Raw genomic sequence first — 15276 nt, 5'->3', positions numbered from 1 at the left:
AGAGTTTGATATTGGAATGTTATACAGATGCTGATTGTACAGGAAATAGAGAAGACCAAAGATCAATTTCAGGGTATTGTGTATTTGTTGGGGGAATCTAATCTTATGGGGAAGCAAGAAATAAACTATTGTTGTTGGATCTACTACTAAAGCATATCATAGATCAATGGCCATCAGTGTGTGTGAAATGTTATGGCTATGAACACTCATTTTGGAACTAGATCTACTCAGTCCTTACACACTTATCTTATATTGTGACAATAAAGCTGCTTTCGATATTGCCAACAATCTCATACAGCATGATGGCACCAAGCAAATAGAAATTGATCAACCTTTCATAAAGGAGAAGTTGGACTCTGAAATCATATACCAGACACATGTTAGCTCAATCAAGCAGGTTTTTGTCATCATAACAAAGGGGGTGAACTCACAAATATTCACGCCCATGTGCGCCAAAATGAAGTTGCATGGTATATTCATCAATCATCGAGCTAAATGACATCTTGACAATCCATGGTGTTGCTATTTTTACTTGTGCTCATAATACCAATCATGATGGATGTCAGTTAACATCACATCCTAACAAGGGAGTATAGTAAACTGTGCACACGAGCACTTGGTTGAAGTAAAAGCCAACCAACTTTTTCCACCACCCTCTTCCTCTTTTCCCTCTCTTGCTTTCCTCCTGCTCCTTTCTTCTTCCTTCCCTCCTCTCCAAGACCTTGAGCTGTATTGTTCTCTTGTCCTTCCCTCATGTCCTCCTCTTTCCTCTCCAACAATAAAATTCAACGCCAACTGGATCGACATCTTCCTGCATTCAGATTACTTTATCCCCTCTGATGATTTCAATGTGTACTTAGGTTTTAGAATTCACATTTATATCAGAATTTTGGATTTTCTCTCACCTCACGGCCAAATTCTCTCCATAATTTTCAATCTTTGATTTCTCCTTTGATTCAATTCCGATTTGCTCGACTTCATATTCGTTAGGAAGATCTTTTCATTCTCTTGGTGTTTTCATCATCAATACTCCTTTTGTGATCCCAACTCGTTATTCACTTCTCTGAAATGCTTGCAAATGTTCTGAAATCTAACAAATCATCACTAATTCTTTGTGAATTTGACCTCAACTCTCCGCTACGCTCTGTTTTAATCATAATTCAAGCAAGTTTGAGTTTTATTTTTTTGACACACGAATTCATGTGAAGACGAATGTGAATTTGTGCTCGTCAAATGGCATCATTGCTGGGGGCATGTGCACGTGTTTGTTTTGATTTTTCAGGTGTTAGTTGCAAGCTAATTTCTTTAATTTTGGAGATTGAATTTATCTATTTATCTATATATCTATCTATCTCTCTCTATATATATTTATCTATCTATCTCTCTATATATATATTCATCTATCTATCTGTCTGTCTGTCTATTTATCTGTCTATCAATCTATCTATCCATCTGTCTCTGTCTATATATGTCTCTCTCTGTATGTACCTATCTAATCTATGTTATATATCTCTATAGTGGAAAAAGGGGGGGGGGGCTTTTGGGGTTTGCAGAGGACGCATGCCTGACCCTCTTTCTCCAAAGGGCGGGGGTTAGAACTAAGAACTTGTTAGAACTCAGTCCAGACTCCAGAGGGGAGAGCGATGGAGAGCGAGTAGCGATCGGGGCCGGAGATGAACGGCAAGGGAGATCTGGACCAGAACCCGACGCCGCCCTCGTCCCAGCGCCGCCCCCGCGGCTTCGCGGCGACGGCGGCGGCGGCGGCGGCGGCGGCGGGCTCGAATAGCGGCGCCAGCGCGGCGGCGAAGGGCAGGAAGGAGCGAGACAAGGAGAAGGAGCGCACGAAGCTGCGCGAGAGGCACCGCCGCGCCATCACCAGCCGCATGCTCGCGGGATTCCGCCAGTACGGCAACTTCCAGCTCCACGCGCGCGCCGACATGAACGACGTCCTCGCCGCCCTCGCCCGCCAGGCTGGCTGGACCGTCGAGCCCGATGGCACCACCTACCGCTCTTCCACCCCCGGCCCGCCCCCTTCTCAACCGCTGGTGGGTACTCTCTACACCTGTGTTCCGTGTTGTTGATCGGAGGATTGCAATTTACTTTTGTTTTCGCATTAATTGCGGCTTCATCTGTTTTACGGATTAGTGCTCTTGTTGCATTTTTTGATTCCTCTGATGGCTGCTCAAGTAACAAAAGTATATTGTGTTCTCCGGTGCTTCATGATGGATTGGATTAGTTATACAACTGGGTGTTGTAATCATTTCAAATGGGTGTTGAGAGAGATTTGTATTGAAGCTGAGTTCAAAAACAAAAGGAAAGAAAGACTTTTAATTTTTTGTATTTCCTTTTTTTTGGAATCTTATCTTTGATATAAAACTTTTGGAAGCGGAATCTTCCTGAAGGAAGAAATAGTTTCAGGTCCTTCGGAAATATGGTCCTAACGCCTATTCATAAGATAGGGTGTTAGTTCAGAATCAAGAGAACGGAAAGATGAAAATGAGAGGAGATTATGATCCCATTGGCAATAAGGCTAACATGGTTATTCGTGCATCCTTGAGGGAAGGAGTGACCTCAATTTGACATGCCACCCATTCTAAATTTTGTTTAATGGGTCGGTTGATGTTGCGCAGACGCCTTCATCTGCTGGATCTCTGAAGAACTCCGCAGTGAGGTCGTCATTGGAGTGCAATCCTCCCATTCTGATGATTGAGGAGTGCTTGTCGCCGGCTTCGCTGGATTCAGTGATGGCAGCAGAGAAGGATCAAAAGAGCGAGAGGTATGGAAACTCTGTGGTCCCTGCCATCTCCGCCGACTCCATCAGTCCTGACCAGGTATGAATCTAAAACCCTTTCTCTCTATCAATCTATCTAGTTTTTTTTTGTATCTATCTATCTATCTATCGCTCATTCTGTGTCATCTTGGCCTCTCCTGCTGCAGCTGATGCATGATGTCCAGCCGTGCCGGCACAACGATGACTTCTCTGCCACCCCCTACATCCCCGTCTTCGCCATGCTCCCTGTATGCAATCCCTTCCTCGTCATGATCATGATCGTAATCGTCATCATCTTTTTCTCTCTTCTGATCATCGTCAAATCATCAGTTCTTCATTCTCATGCCCATCGTTATTATTATCATCATCATTATTTGTTTCTCTTTCTCATAGTCATCAGATGATCGGTTCTTCATTCTCATACCCATCATCATCATCTGTTTCTTCGTCATTATCATTTTCAAATTATCTGTTATTCATTATCATTCCATCATCATTATCAGTATCATTTTCTTTTTTATCGGCGTCATTATCATCATTTCATCACCATTTGTCCTCCTCCCTCGTCCTCATCATCATCCTCTTCTAATTCTTCTTCTCCCTCATCATCGCATGACAATTTCCTCGCCACCCTCATCCTCATCATCTGCTTCCTTCCTCTTCGTCATAAACATTGCCATTTTCTTCTCCTTCCGTACCCTCTTCATTACCTTCTTTATCATCAATTTTGCCATCTCTTCCTCTTATTAATCGTCTTCATCGCAATCATCACCATCATCACTATCCTCATCGTGTTTAACATGATCATCGTGGTAGGCGGGGGTGGTGAACGGGTACTGCCAGCTGGTGGACGTGGAAGGGGTGAGGGGGGAGCTGAGACGGCTGGAGTTGCTGGGCTTGGACGGTGTGGTGGTGGAGTGCTGGTGGGGGATTGTGGAGGGGTGGGGGCCGCAAAAGTACTGCTGGGCCGGCTACAGGGACCTCTTCACCGCCATCGCTGACTTCAAGCTCAAGGTCCATGTGACCATCGCTTTCCACGAGGGCAGCCATGTGCCAGTCTCCTTGCCCAAGTGGGTCCTCGACGTTGCCAAGGAAAACCCAGACATCTTCTTTGCTGACCGCGCTGGTCGCCACCATACCGACTGCCTTTCTTTGGGCGTTGACGGTGAGCGCGTCCTCTGCGGCAGGACCGCCCTGGAGGTGATCCACACAGTCTTTGCTTCCTTCTTATTTCCATGGCCACGGCGAGTCTGAGAGCCAAGATGGACTGAGAGAATGTGCCGTGTTGCATGCTTGGATGCAGGTGTACTTTGACATGATGAGGAGCTTCCGGGCCGAGTTCGAGGAGCTGTTTGCCTGCGGACTCATCTCCGGCGTGGAGGTCGGCCTCGGGGCTTCTGGCGAGCTCAAGTTTCCCTCCTTCCCCGATTGCCTCGGCTGGAGGTACCCTGGCATTGGCGAGTTCCAGGTCTGTCTCTCTCCCCCTCTCTCCATTTCATTTTACCTTTTTTTGTCTTCTTTCTACCTCCATCCATCTCTCTATGTGCCCGTTTCTCTCTAAATGGTATATACCTGCGTCTCACTAGCTCTACTGGTCATCTCTCTCTATACAGTGCTACGATAGGTACATGCTGCAGAGCCTGGAGATGGAGGCAAAGAGGAGGGGGCAAGAGAGTTGGGGGCGAGGGCCAGACAATACAGGGCACTACAATGCGCGGCCACAAGAGACAGCCTTCTTCTGCGATGGTGGCGACTACGATGGCCTCTATGGCCGCTTTTTCCTCCGCTGGTACTCCAATGCCCTCATCATCCATGCAGACCGTGTTCTCTCCCTCGCCCGTCTCCTCTTCCCTGACACTCTCCTCATTGTTAAGGTACTCTCTCCCTCTCTCTTTCTCCCTGTCGACCAGCCAATCTCTCTCTCTCAAACACTCTCTCATTCTCTACCAGTCTCTCTCTCTCCTCTACCAGTCTATCTTTCTCGCCGTCAATCAGCCTATCTCTCTCTCGACCAGCCTATCCTCCTATCTCTACCAGCCTATACTATCTCTCTCTACCGTTCAATCTCTCTCATACACCCTCTCTACCTGTCTATCTTTCTGTCTACCATCGTATCTCTCTCTCAAACGCTCTCTCCACCAGTCTATCTCTCTCTCTCTCTCTGTCTACCAGTCTATCTTCTCTCTCTACCAGTCTATCCTATCCCTCTCTTACACTCTCAGTATATCTTTCTATCTACTTGTCTTTCTCTCTCATATACACTCTATACTTGTCTATCTTTCTCTGTCTATACCAGCCTTTCCTCTCTCTGCCAGTCCATCGGTCTTTCCATCTCTCTCCTCCTTTAGTTATGGTTCATTGTTGCGGTGCAGATTCCGGCAGTGTACTGGTGGTACCGGACGGCGAGCCATGCGGCGGAGCTGACAGCAGGCTATTACAACCCGGCAAATCGCGACGGTTATCTGCCGTTATTTGACGCATTGGCCAAGCATTCTGCTGCCGTCAAGCTTGTCTTTGCTCCCACTGCTGAGGCCGACGCATTGACCTGGCAGGTCAACGCCGCCTTCCTCTATCCCTCCATGTTTACTGCTGCTGCTGTTGACCGTGAATAGCCTGTGCAGGTGCTTAACTCGGCATGGGACCGGGGCCTGACGGTGGCCGGCCAGGCCGCCGCCGGATGCCTAGACCGGGAGAGCCTCCGGCGGCTACTGGCCGCATCGAAGCCACGAGGACACCCTGACGGTCGCCACCTGGCCTTCTTTGTAACGAGTGCAGCGTCATCAGAGCTCCACCACTTGGTCAAGTGCATGCATGGCGAGCTCCCATAACCAGTGCATGCTCGAAAACTCTGATCCGATCAGGTCATGATCAGTCAGTCGTCTGATCAGATCACGATCATCCTCTGATGATCACGATCAGGTATGACAGATCGGTTTCTGTCCGATCTGTCATACCTGTCCTATCCTCGTCTGATTGATCACGATCTGGGGCTTTGCAGTCGATCATTAACATGACCTTTAAAAGACGATGCCTCTTCGCACCGTTTTGCTGTCTGATCTGGGGCTTTGTCATTGCAGTCTCACCCTCATATTTGGATTTACGTTTTCCAAATATGTGTATACAGTTTTAATACTTGATGAATATTTCTAAGCTCGCTTGATGGACTTTTCTTTATCACAATAATTATGAGGCAATCCAACCGATTGGAGCAGCCGACCTGATCATGAACGGTCCTCAAAAGGATCATAATCCGGAACTCTGACCGATCAGATTACAGAATCAGATGCGTTATACTCGTAAGAAGAAAAGTTTTGGCTTCCCTAAGAAATCCATTCATTCAAACCGTCTTGAACACAGCAAAGTATGTTGATTATGTCAGCAGGGGGCGGAGGTGAGGCGGCGGCGCCCGTCAGCCCGGTCCATCTGGTCGAGGAGGGCGCGCTCGATGAAACCTAGCGGCGGCTCGAGCTTGTTGCCGGCAGCAGTGATCGGACTGCTTGGCTGGTGAAGGTCGTCCTCATTCAGCACATCGCCAATCCGTGTAAGGATGGTGAAGGCCAAGTTCCCCAATGCCCTGGAGTACGCCTCCACTATAGCATACCCCACATCCTGCCCATCATGTTATCATCATGCCTGTCACTAACATCATGGGCATCATGCTATCATGATAAGGAAAGCTGCTGACCTGATTGGATCTGATCTTCTGGGAGGCAATGAAGGTGAGGGGGAGGCCGGGGAAGCGGTCACGGAGGAGGCGAAGGAGGGCCTCGGCGCGCTGGAGGACAGTGCCAAGCCTGCTGGTGCTGTCTGTGGAGGACCAGGGGCGGCGTCGGGAGGACCGCGCAGCGACAGCGACGAGGCGGTCGCGCCAGATGAGAGCAACACCCTCGAGCCGGTTGACCATGTCAAGGATGGCATGCTCTGACCCCAGATCCAGCATCCTGAGCACCTCCTCCACCGAGAAGGCCGCTGTGGAGAGCAGCTGATCCAGCTCCTCCCCCAGTGCCACCTTCCCTGACTGCAAGCAGTAGTTAAAAGTTCAGTCAGATAGAATTTTGAGTTTAGGGTTTATGGTTTAGGGTTTTTTGCCTTGGGGAGGGAGGCTCTGAGTGGAGCGGGGAGGGGGATCTGGTGAAGGATCTGGTCGTTGATGGACTTGGCAGCCTTCATGACTTGGAAGACACATTTGCCCTGGAAGCCAAGCTTGCTCCTCTGGGACTGGGAGAGACCCGGGTCGGGGACCCTCGGCGATGGCAGCCACCACCGCTTCCCCGGCTTCACCTGAGCACGGCTGCCGCCCTCTACATACCAGAACTCTGTCTCAACCATGGAGTCCAGCACCTCCTGCACCACCATACAAGTACTTGGATCATGGGCTCACAGAGCAATCCAAGAAGAAGAAGATGATGATGATGATCGAGGACATCAAAACTAGAAGCTAAAGAAACTAGGTGCTTGAGGAAGTTGGAAGAAAATAAAGCAGGAGAAGCTAAAGAAAGCATGAAGAGGAAGAGAAAGAAGCTAACAATGAGGATGGCGTCGAGCTTCTGTAGTGCAGGGAGGGTGGTGTGGACATCTGCGCGCGCTCTTGGCTTCATGATCTGCAACCGAAGAAGAAACAAGATGGGTGCATGGAGAAAATCCAAGTCAAGATTAAGAGTAAACCCCAGCAATCACAATATTGGTTAATAATCCAAGTCAAGATCAGCCACCAACACTGTCAATTTGAATGACACAACATCATCATGATCTCAATTGCCGTGGACAAGGGCCTTGATAAATTAATTAAAAAAACAACAAGAATTATGAAGTCATTGGAGGTTGGATCAAGCAGGAATTACGAGCTCACCTCCAGGGTACGACCATTGCCAGCAGTCTGGGTGGCGGGGACGAGCTCCACCATGTAGTTAGTGGGAGACAGCAGCCAGTCCATCTCCCTCCTCCACCGGCCCTTCTTCGCTGCAGGCAACGGCTCGAGCTTCCACAGCTCTCCGAACGTCGTCACTGTTACAGCCAATGTAAGAGACCAACATCATGCTTACAAACTAAGCAGTATAATTGCACCCTTGCTATCAGCTACAGCTTTTAACAAAGTGGTAAGCACTCAAATTCTAACAAGATGTGGGGAGAGGGGGTCACCAGCTAGGTTGGTTATGGCATTAGAGAGGGCGAGGCCGGTGGGAAGGCCGCGGCGGCCGCCGGAGGCGTCCTCGCCAAGGAGGAGGCGGGCGAACTTCTCCTTCATGGTGTCGAGGTCGGCGAGATCCATGGTGCAGAGGGGAAGCATCTGCTGCTGAGACGGAGGGCGGTGGCCGCGGTAGAAGGGGTATGGGCTCTTGACCACGGCCCAGTCGCCGGCGAGAAGGCCGCATTCCTCGTCATTATCGCCGCCGCCGCCGCCGCCGCCGGGGGAGGAGGAGGCGAAACTCTCTTCTCCCTTGCTGCTTGATGAGCACCAGCTGAGCTCGTCCCCGCTGTACTCCCCCTCGCCCGGGTAGCCATGACCAACATCACAATTTTCAAGCCCTTTGTACGTTCTCACTCCTGCACCATCCCGTCTTCCATATCAATGGCGTTCTCTCTCTCTCTCTTCCCTCTTTCTCACTCTCAACACACTCTCTCAACTCTCTCTCCCTCTCAACACACACACACTCTTAACTATCTCTTCCTTTCTCAGCACACACACTCTTTCAACTCTCTCTCCCTCTCAACACACACACTTTTAACTATCTCTTCCTTTCTCAGCACACACACTCTTTCAACTCTCTCTCCCTCCCAACACACACACACTCTTAACTCTCTCTTCCTTTCTCCGCACACACACTCTTTCCCCTCTCTCTCCCTCCCCACACACACTCTTAACTATCTCTTCCTTTCTCAGCACACACACTCTTTCAACTCTCTCTCCCTCCCAACACACACACACTCTTAACTATCTCTTCCTTTCTCAGCACACACACTCTTTCAACTCTCTCTCCCTCTCAACACACACACTTTTAACTATCTCTTCCTTTCTCAGCACACACACTCTTTCAACTCTCTCTCCCTCCCAACACACACTCTTAACTATCTCTTCCTTTCTTAGCACACACACTCTTTGAACTCTCTCTCCCTCTCAACACACACACTCTTTCAACACACACACACACACTCTCTTCCCACTCAACTCTCTCTTCCTTACTCATCACACACACTCTCTCTCCCTCTCTCAACACACACACACTCTCTTCCCACTCAACCGTCTCTTCCTTACTCATCACACACTCTCTCTCCCTCTCTCAACACACACACTCTCAACTCTCTCTCCCTCTCTCAACACACTCTCATCACAAACACACACTCTCTCCCTCTCTCTCCACACTCTCTCATCACAAACACACTCTTTCAACTCTATCTCTCTCATCGCACACACTCTCTCCCTCTCTCGACCCACTCACACTCTCTCGCTCGACACACTCGTTTCGCCCTCTGACTCTCAACCTTTGTACCTTCTCCGTCCATCTTTCATCTATCGCTTCCTCTGTCTCCCTCTCTCATCTCGGTCACTCTCTTAATCCCTCTCTCCCCTCGCTTTCTCTCTCAGACTCTTTAATCTCTCCCTGTCTATCTCTCGTTGCGTAGAAAGAAAGAAATTAGCACAAAGGGAAGGGAACGTACGAGGGTCGCCATTGTCGAAATCGAAGCTCATCTTCCCCGCGCGGTAGCAGCACGGCAGAGTCCGCATGGTGGTTGCCAACTAACTCTACACGCAAGCTTGGCCGCGATAAAGGCTCGGAGCCGGTAGCTCAAACTTGTAGAGAGAGAAAGCCAATCGTCCTTTATTAAAATCTCCGGGAAGCCATCATACCGGCAAAGGGCTGAAGCAACAGGAGAGAGCCCATCAACAAGAAGAACAGAACCAAACATCAGAAACCCTAGCGTTAGATCTTCGAATAGCAACCAGAGAAGGGAAGTGCCCTCGTCTATCCACTCACATTTCGCCGTAAAAGGGAGAAGAGAGAGGAAGGAAGAGGAGAGAGAAAGGAGAGATCTCTCTGCGCTAGAGGGGAAGAGGGGAGAAAGAACGAAGGAGATCGATACCCACGCCCCGTTATCCTCGAGAAGGATGCGCAACGCCGGAGCGATCGAGCTTGTTGAACCCCCGGACGCAGCGCTGCTACTGACAACTCCAAGAGAGAGAATATAGAGAGAGAGAGAAAGAAAAGGAGAGAGAGATTGTCAAGTCTTGAAGAGAGAGAGAGAGAGGTGGGAACGGGGCACGGTGGGGAGGAGAGGGAGTACTAGTAGAGAGAGGGAGAGAGAAGACCAGTGCTGAGGAGAGGGCTGAGAACTACTGGCCGCAACAGAGCAAGAGAGAGAAAGTGAGGTGGGAACTTGGAAAAGAGGGGAAAGAGAGTTGCGACAAGAATAAGGATGGTCCAGCCGGTAAAGACGGCGCCGATGCCGGGTGAACAGTAGAGAGAGAGAGAGGGAGGAAGACTTGCAGGCGGCCTTCCAGTTAATGCGAGGAAGAGAGAGTCCTTGGGCCGTCAGGCCATCGTCGTTTCAAAACGCACCGTTGGATGAGTATCGGACGGCAGAGAGGGCGACGCAGATCTCTAGATGGGGGTGTTTCTCTCTCTACCCGTCAGCTCAGGTGGGGGAAAAAAGATTGAATTTTTTCCCCCGTCGGCGATGAAATGGGTTCAAAGACGCTGCCTTGGCCAAGGGGGAAAGTGGGTGGGGGGGGTGGTTTCGGGGTTTGGGTTGCGCCGCCGGAGCTCCGCCGTGGGCACCGACTGACGGGGGGGGGGGGACCGCTTGCGCCGCCGCTGGAGGGGTATCCGGTGCCGGTTTTTTAAGATGGCCGCGGAAAAGGAAAATGGACAAGACAACGTGACGCCGCCGGCAAAAACTTTTGAATTCTGTCTCTTTCTCTCTCTCTCTCTGTCTCTTTCTCTCTCTCTCTCTGTCTATCTCTCTCTATCCATCGATCTATCTATATCTCTCTCCTGTGTTCCTCTCTTTCTCTCTGTAGCTCTCTCTTTCTCTCTCCTATTTTCCTCTTTCTCTCTCCCTCTCTCTCTCCTATGCTACTCTCTTCCCTCTCTAGCTCTCTCTCTCCTATGTTCCTCTCTTCCTCTTCCTATATCTCTCTCGCCTATGCTCTCTCCCTTATGTGTTCCTCTCTTTCTGTCTCTCCCTCTCGCTCTATCTCCCTCCTGTGTTCCTCTATTTCTCTCTCTCTAGCTCTCCCCCTTCTGTGCTCCTCTCTTTCTCTCTCTCCCTCTCTCTCCTGTGTATCTCGATCTCCCTGTCCCTCCGCTCTACCTCCTCTCTCCAATGTAGCTTTCTTCCCTTAATCGCCCCTGCATCTCTCTCTTTCTCTCTCTCTCTATCTCCCGTGTATCTCTCTCTCCCTCTCTATCATGCGTATGAGAGAGGGATAGATGAAAGATAATAAAGATGAAGGAGAGAGGAGTTGCCGAGAGAGAGAGAGTTATAGCTATCTTTCACAGAGAGAGAGTGAGAGTTGGGCTGTGGGAGAGAGACAACAGACACAGAGATAGAGGTGCCTCGAGATAAGGGGAAAAGATATAGTTATATGGGAAGAAATATAAAACAGACGTATTTGTATCCTGATGGAGAGAGAGATAGATACTGCACAAGACTGAGATAGAGAGAGATGGAATCACAGAAAAATAAGGAGAGAGAGAGAATTTGTTTTTCGTTTCGTTTTAATTTCTTGGTAAGAGAGAGTAGTGAGGAAGCGTCTCTATCTGAAGGCTCTCAAGGCGACCCGTTTGAACGGATGGCACAGCCGGTCTGTGATAGGCAAGAACATGACTGCGACACGTGCTGCTGCCTGGCACGTTCTGAATTGTCGTTTGATCATGAGCAAGCACCAGAAGGACCCACCGTCTTGGCGTTTGGCACTGCTTCCAAATCACAGTTGCTGGGTCTCTCTCTTTCTCTCTTTCTCTCTTCCCCCTCTCTTTCACTCATCTCTCCCCCATTCATGTCTCTCTATCATTTCTCTCTCTTCTCTCTCTTCTCTCTCTTCTCTCTTATCTTTCCCTCCGTCGTATCTCTCTCATCCCTCTTATCTTTTCCTCCGTCGTATCTCTCGCATCTCTTTTATCTTTCCCCCGTCATATCTCTCTCATCCCTCTTATCTTTCCCTCCGTCATATCTCTCTCATCCCTCTTATCTTTCCCTCCGTCATATCTCTCTCATCCCTCTTATCTTTCCCTCCGTCATATCTCTCTCATCTCCCCATCGCTCTCTCTCGTCTCTCTCATCTTTCAAATCACTCTCCCTCTATCTCGTCTCTCTCATCACCCTCTCTCTCATCTCTCCTCTCTAATCTCTCTAACATCTCTCCCTATATAAAACTGTGTATTATTTGATAACACATGCCTATGTCGCTTTCAACACGGCCACTGGATCTTCTGTGGATGGAGACGTTGATTAATAATTTATTGAATCAAGAAACTACTAGGAAATCTTTTACGTTTGCCCCAGTCATTAATGACATAGTAATCACTGATACTATTCGTTATCTTTCATTGCACAGTAATCTGACTTGTCGACTAAACTCATTAAGTCTTAGCATAATTCCAGATATTCAACTTATCCAGAAAATGTCATCTCACCGCAATTTCAGATCTTAGAGTTGTCCAGAAAGCTAGGACAAGAGATACACTGTGTAGAATAGTCACATTATTGTCATGTTGTTTTAAACGAGCAATCTTTAATAGAGTAATACAGCAAACAAATGGTAGCTTTTCAAAGCTAAAAGACACGTCAAAACTTAGACCCAAGCCAAGTATTTGGGCTGCTTTGAATCAGACTCCATATCCAACGTAACGTCATAAATACTAGTTGTGGCAGAGACAGGTCATTCAGCTTATAGTTCTCTTCCATTAAATAGAAAAAGTATGATTTAACACTAAAATCCAGAAAAGTTATGTTATAAGGAGCACTGGGTAAACCCACAAGATTGTGGCAAACCAAGCCTTTGGATCTTATTTCCTATCCGATAGCAACATGTCTTTTGTAACTAGTCGATACACAGATTATATCACATGATGTATAATCACAATTCATATTATGGATTTAGGAGCGACCAAGAACATCCATACAACAAAATGAAAATAAGATTAATAACCCTTCAACTTGTGATCCGTCAGCAAACATCCGCGGCCAACATAACTTAATTTGTCGAGCATATTATCAAACTCCATAAGAATCCACATCATCATCTTAATTGGACTGATCTAAACAGTCTCCCCTTGGGAAATCAACAGATAAGGTGAACTAGAGAATCAAAGAAAATTATAAAAAGTTGAACGAAAAGGTGGTTTGTTTGAAGTGAGTGGAATTATTTAAAACTCTAACCCTAAGCCAACTAGCTAGTCTATTAGAAACAGGAATAACTAACATTTTCACTCATTTTGAAGTGGGTATTATCGGTTGGCTGGTTTATGTTGGCAACAGGATGGCATGTGCTTATAGATTGAACAACATTCAAACAAGTAAATAGCTTGAGAATATATTTTTATTGCTTTCTATGATAGTGATGCCACATTTTAAGAGGAGATTTTTTTTCCAACTTAGTGATAGCAAATAATTGAGAACTCCTATTAACTAGATGCCAGACCTAAAACCATAATAATATATATTTGCACACAAAAAGTAAGCTTAATCCTTGTCGTAACTCAAAATGTTAAAAAATAATATTTAATAGAATAATATGATGATGAAAGTATGCAGTAGAATAATTCACTTAATCATTGTGTGCATTCATGTACTTCGTTATAAACTTCACACGAGAATAATAATGAATAATTATATTTATTTCAGTAAACTTGAACATAGCATGTTATGTGATTAGCTCAACAGCTGCATAATATTCATCATAAACTTAATATCATCTTTCCTAAAATATTGACGAGACTATGTATTAGAATTGTTCCTTTTTAATTATTAAAAGATTTGACATAATTAAAAAGGTCTCTATCACTGTCCCATAAATTGTTATCTTGCGTCATATTTTGACCCATAAATAGTTATCTTACATCATATTTTGACCCATGACATGCTTATAAAGATGTTGTCTGATACACTTAAAATTAGGATAAAATCCTGTCCTTGTTATATTATATTTTAATCAGTGAAATTTGAAATTTATAAACCAATACTCACTTGAATACACAAGATAGTGGAGGAATAGAGCTCATCTCCCCAGGGAATTGATCTTAGGGCAATAACTCTCTCGATATGTGACTTTACTAGAACAAGAAGGGATATATACAGCATAGGAGATAGCGATAAGATGAGGATGGTGATCAGAGATAGGGATAATAGCTATTTGATAAGCGTGAGATCAGAATTACCATGAGTAGTATATAGTGGATCATGGGCTTAGCATGTCAAAACAAGAGAGTAGGATGAAGGAAAAGGTGAAGAGTCGACTATAAGATGAGATGAGAAATAAGGGAAAATGATAAGAACAAATATCTAATTTAGGGTTTAATATAGTATAGTTGGGTTTCAAGGTGAAACACGATAGAGATAATGGAATCAGACATCGGAGGAAGGATGTGGATGTGGGGAATGAGTGAGAAATAAGATGGAAGAAATTTAGGGCTATTTAGGTATATGCACAAGGAAATAGTGGATCAATGCATCTTCCTAATACATATCAGCATCCCCGCTTCATAGTTAACCTTCTCCAAGCACTCAAGACACCAACAACACTCTTGATGGACTTTCAAAACTTCACTTTCTTTTAGTCTGCCTCTACGATGAAGTGAGCTTAAATATATTATTTTACAGATAACGGGGGTTCAATTTATTGATCCAACAATATGGATGGGTAGAGGACGTTAAGACGAAGCTACCCTGAAAATTTCAGCTAAATTGAAGTTCCAGATGGTCGGATATCAAGCAGTGAAGTTGGACAACTCCGAGGCGTTAATTTAATCCAAATATTTCTCTCTTCTCATTCTCATCAACACCGCCATGTCCCTTTTTAGGATTTTATCTTCATTAGAGAATTAAATGAAATCATTTGTTAGGATTGATCCATATCGACCTCGATCAACGACTGATGTTGTGCCATGTGTCACTTCTTGAAAAAGTAAAAATAAGGGCATAACGGTTTCATTTCATGCACTTAATTTAATAATAATATTAAAAGGAGAGGGCATGTGACGTGGTGGTGTGTCAGCATGTGCCATATTGGTGTGCTCTCTTAAAATCCCTACTCAATGAATGGCACATATGTGCCATGTGTACATGTGGCACCAAGTGTTCCATGACACGTGGTTGAGCACATCCATTTTTGACCAGTCAAAAGAGAGGATTTATGAAATAATGAATTTTAAATTTGGATTGCTTCGGTCTCCATATCATATTTATTGCGCAAAAATATCACTTTTATTTAGCCACATAATGCTTGCAACCAAAATACTGAGAGATAATAGTTTGCATTAAATTTAATAACAGTTTGGATTTTAATG

General features: G+C 46.3%; 2 protein-coding genes across 5 annotated transcripts; one reads left to right on the top strand and one right to left on the bottom strand.

Annotated features, from left to right (window-relative positions):
* The first annotated feature begins 1545 nt into the window (after positions 1–1545).
* LOC144715358 (beta-amylase 8-like) lies at positions 1546–5936 on the top strand. Its single transcript, XM_078590306.1, has 8 exons — positions 1546–2045; positions 2631–2831; positions 2938–3018; positions 3587–3970; positions 4074–4238; positions 4384–4644; positions 5143–5322; positions 5392–5936. Exons 1-8 carry the CDS (start codon positions 1674–1676, stop codon positions 5596–5598), a joined length of 1851 nt encoding a protein of 616 aa, XP_078446432.1. The 5' UTR covers positions 1546–1673; the 3' UTR covers positions 5599–5936.
* Positions 5937–6067: 131 nt separating this feature from the next.
* On the bottom strand, positions 6068–10550 carry ROPGEF14 (RHO guanyl-nucleotide exchange factor 14). Of its 4 annotated transcripts, none has more exons than XM_078590309.1 (8): positions 10327–10550; positions 9428–9627; positions 7910–8314; positions 7620–7774; positions 7297–7371; positions 6860–7114; positions 6456–6788; positions 6068–6379 (listed from the first exon to the last, which is right to left on the bottom strand). In XM_078590309.1, the coding sequence occupies exons 2-8, from the start codon at positions 9492–9494 to the stop codon at positions 6146–6148; spliced, it is 1524 nt and encodes a 507-aa protein (XP_078446435.1). In that variant the 5' UTR covers positions 9495–9627; positions 10327–10550; the 3' UTR covers positions 6068–6145. The 4 variants fall into 4 exon arrangements, with proteins under 4 accessions (XP_078446435.1, XP_078446433.1, XP_078446434.1 ...); XM_078590307.1 differs by lacking the exon at positions 10327–10550 and adding an exon at positions 9851–10320; XM_078590308.1 differs by lacking the exon at positions 10327–10550 and adding an exon at positions 9855–10320.
* Between the last annotated feature and the right edge of the window lie 4726 nt (positions 10551–15276).

Source organism: Wolffia australiana, chromosome 18 (genome assembly GCF_029677425.1).
Source record: "Wolffia australiana isolate 7733 chromosome 18, ASM2967742v1".
NCBI lineage: Eukaryota > Viridiplantae > Streptophyta > Magnoliopsida > Alismatales > Araceae > Wolffia > Wolffia australiana.
The sequence above is the reverse complement of the archived record's forward strand: the minus strand, read 5'-3'. Positions and strand labels throughout refer to the sequence as shown.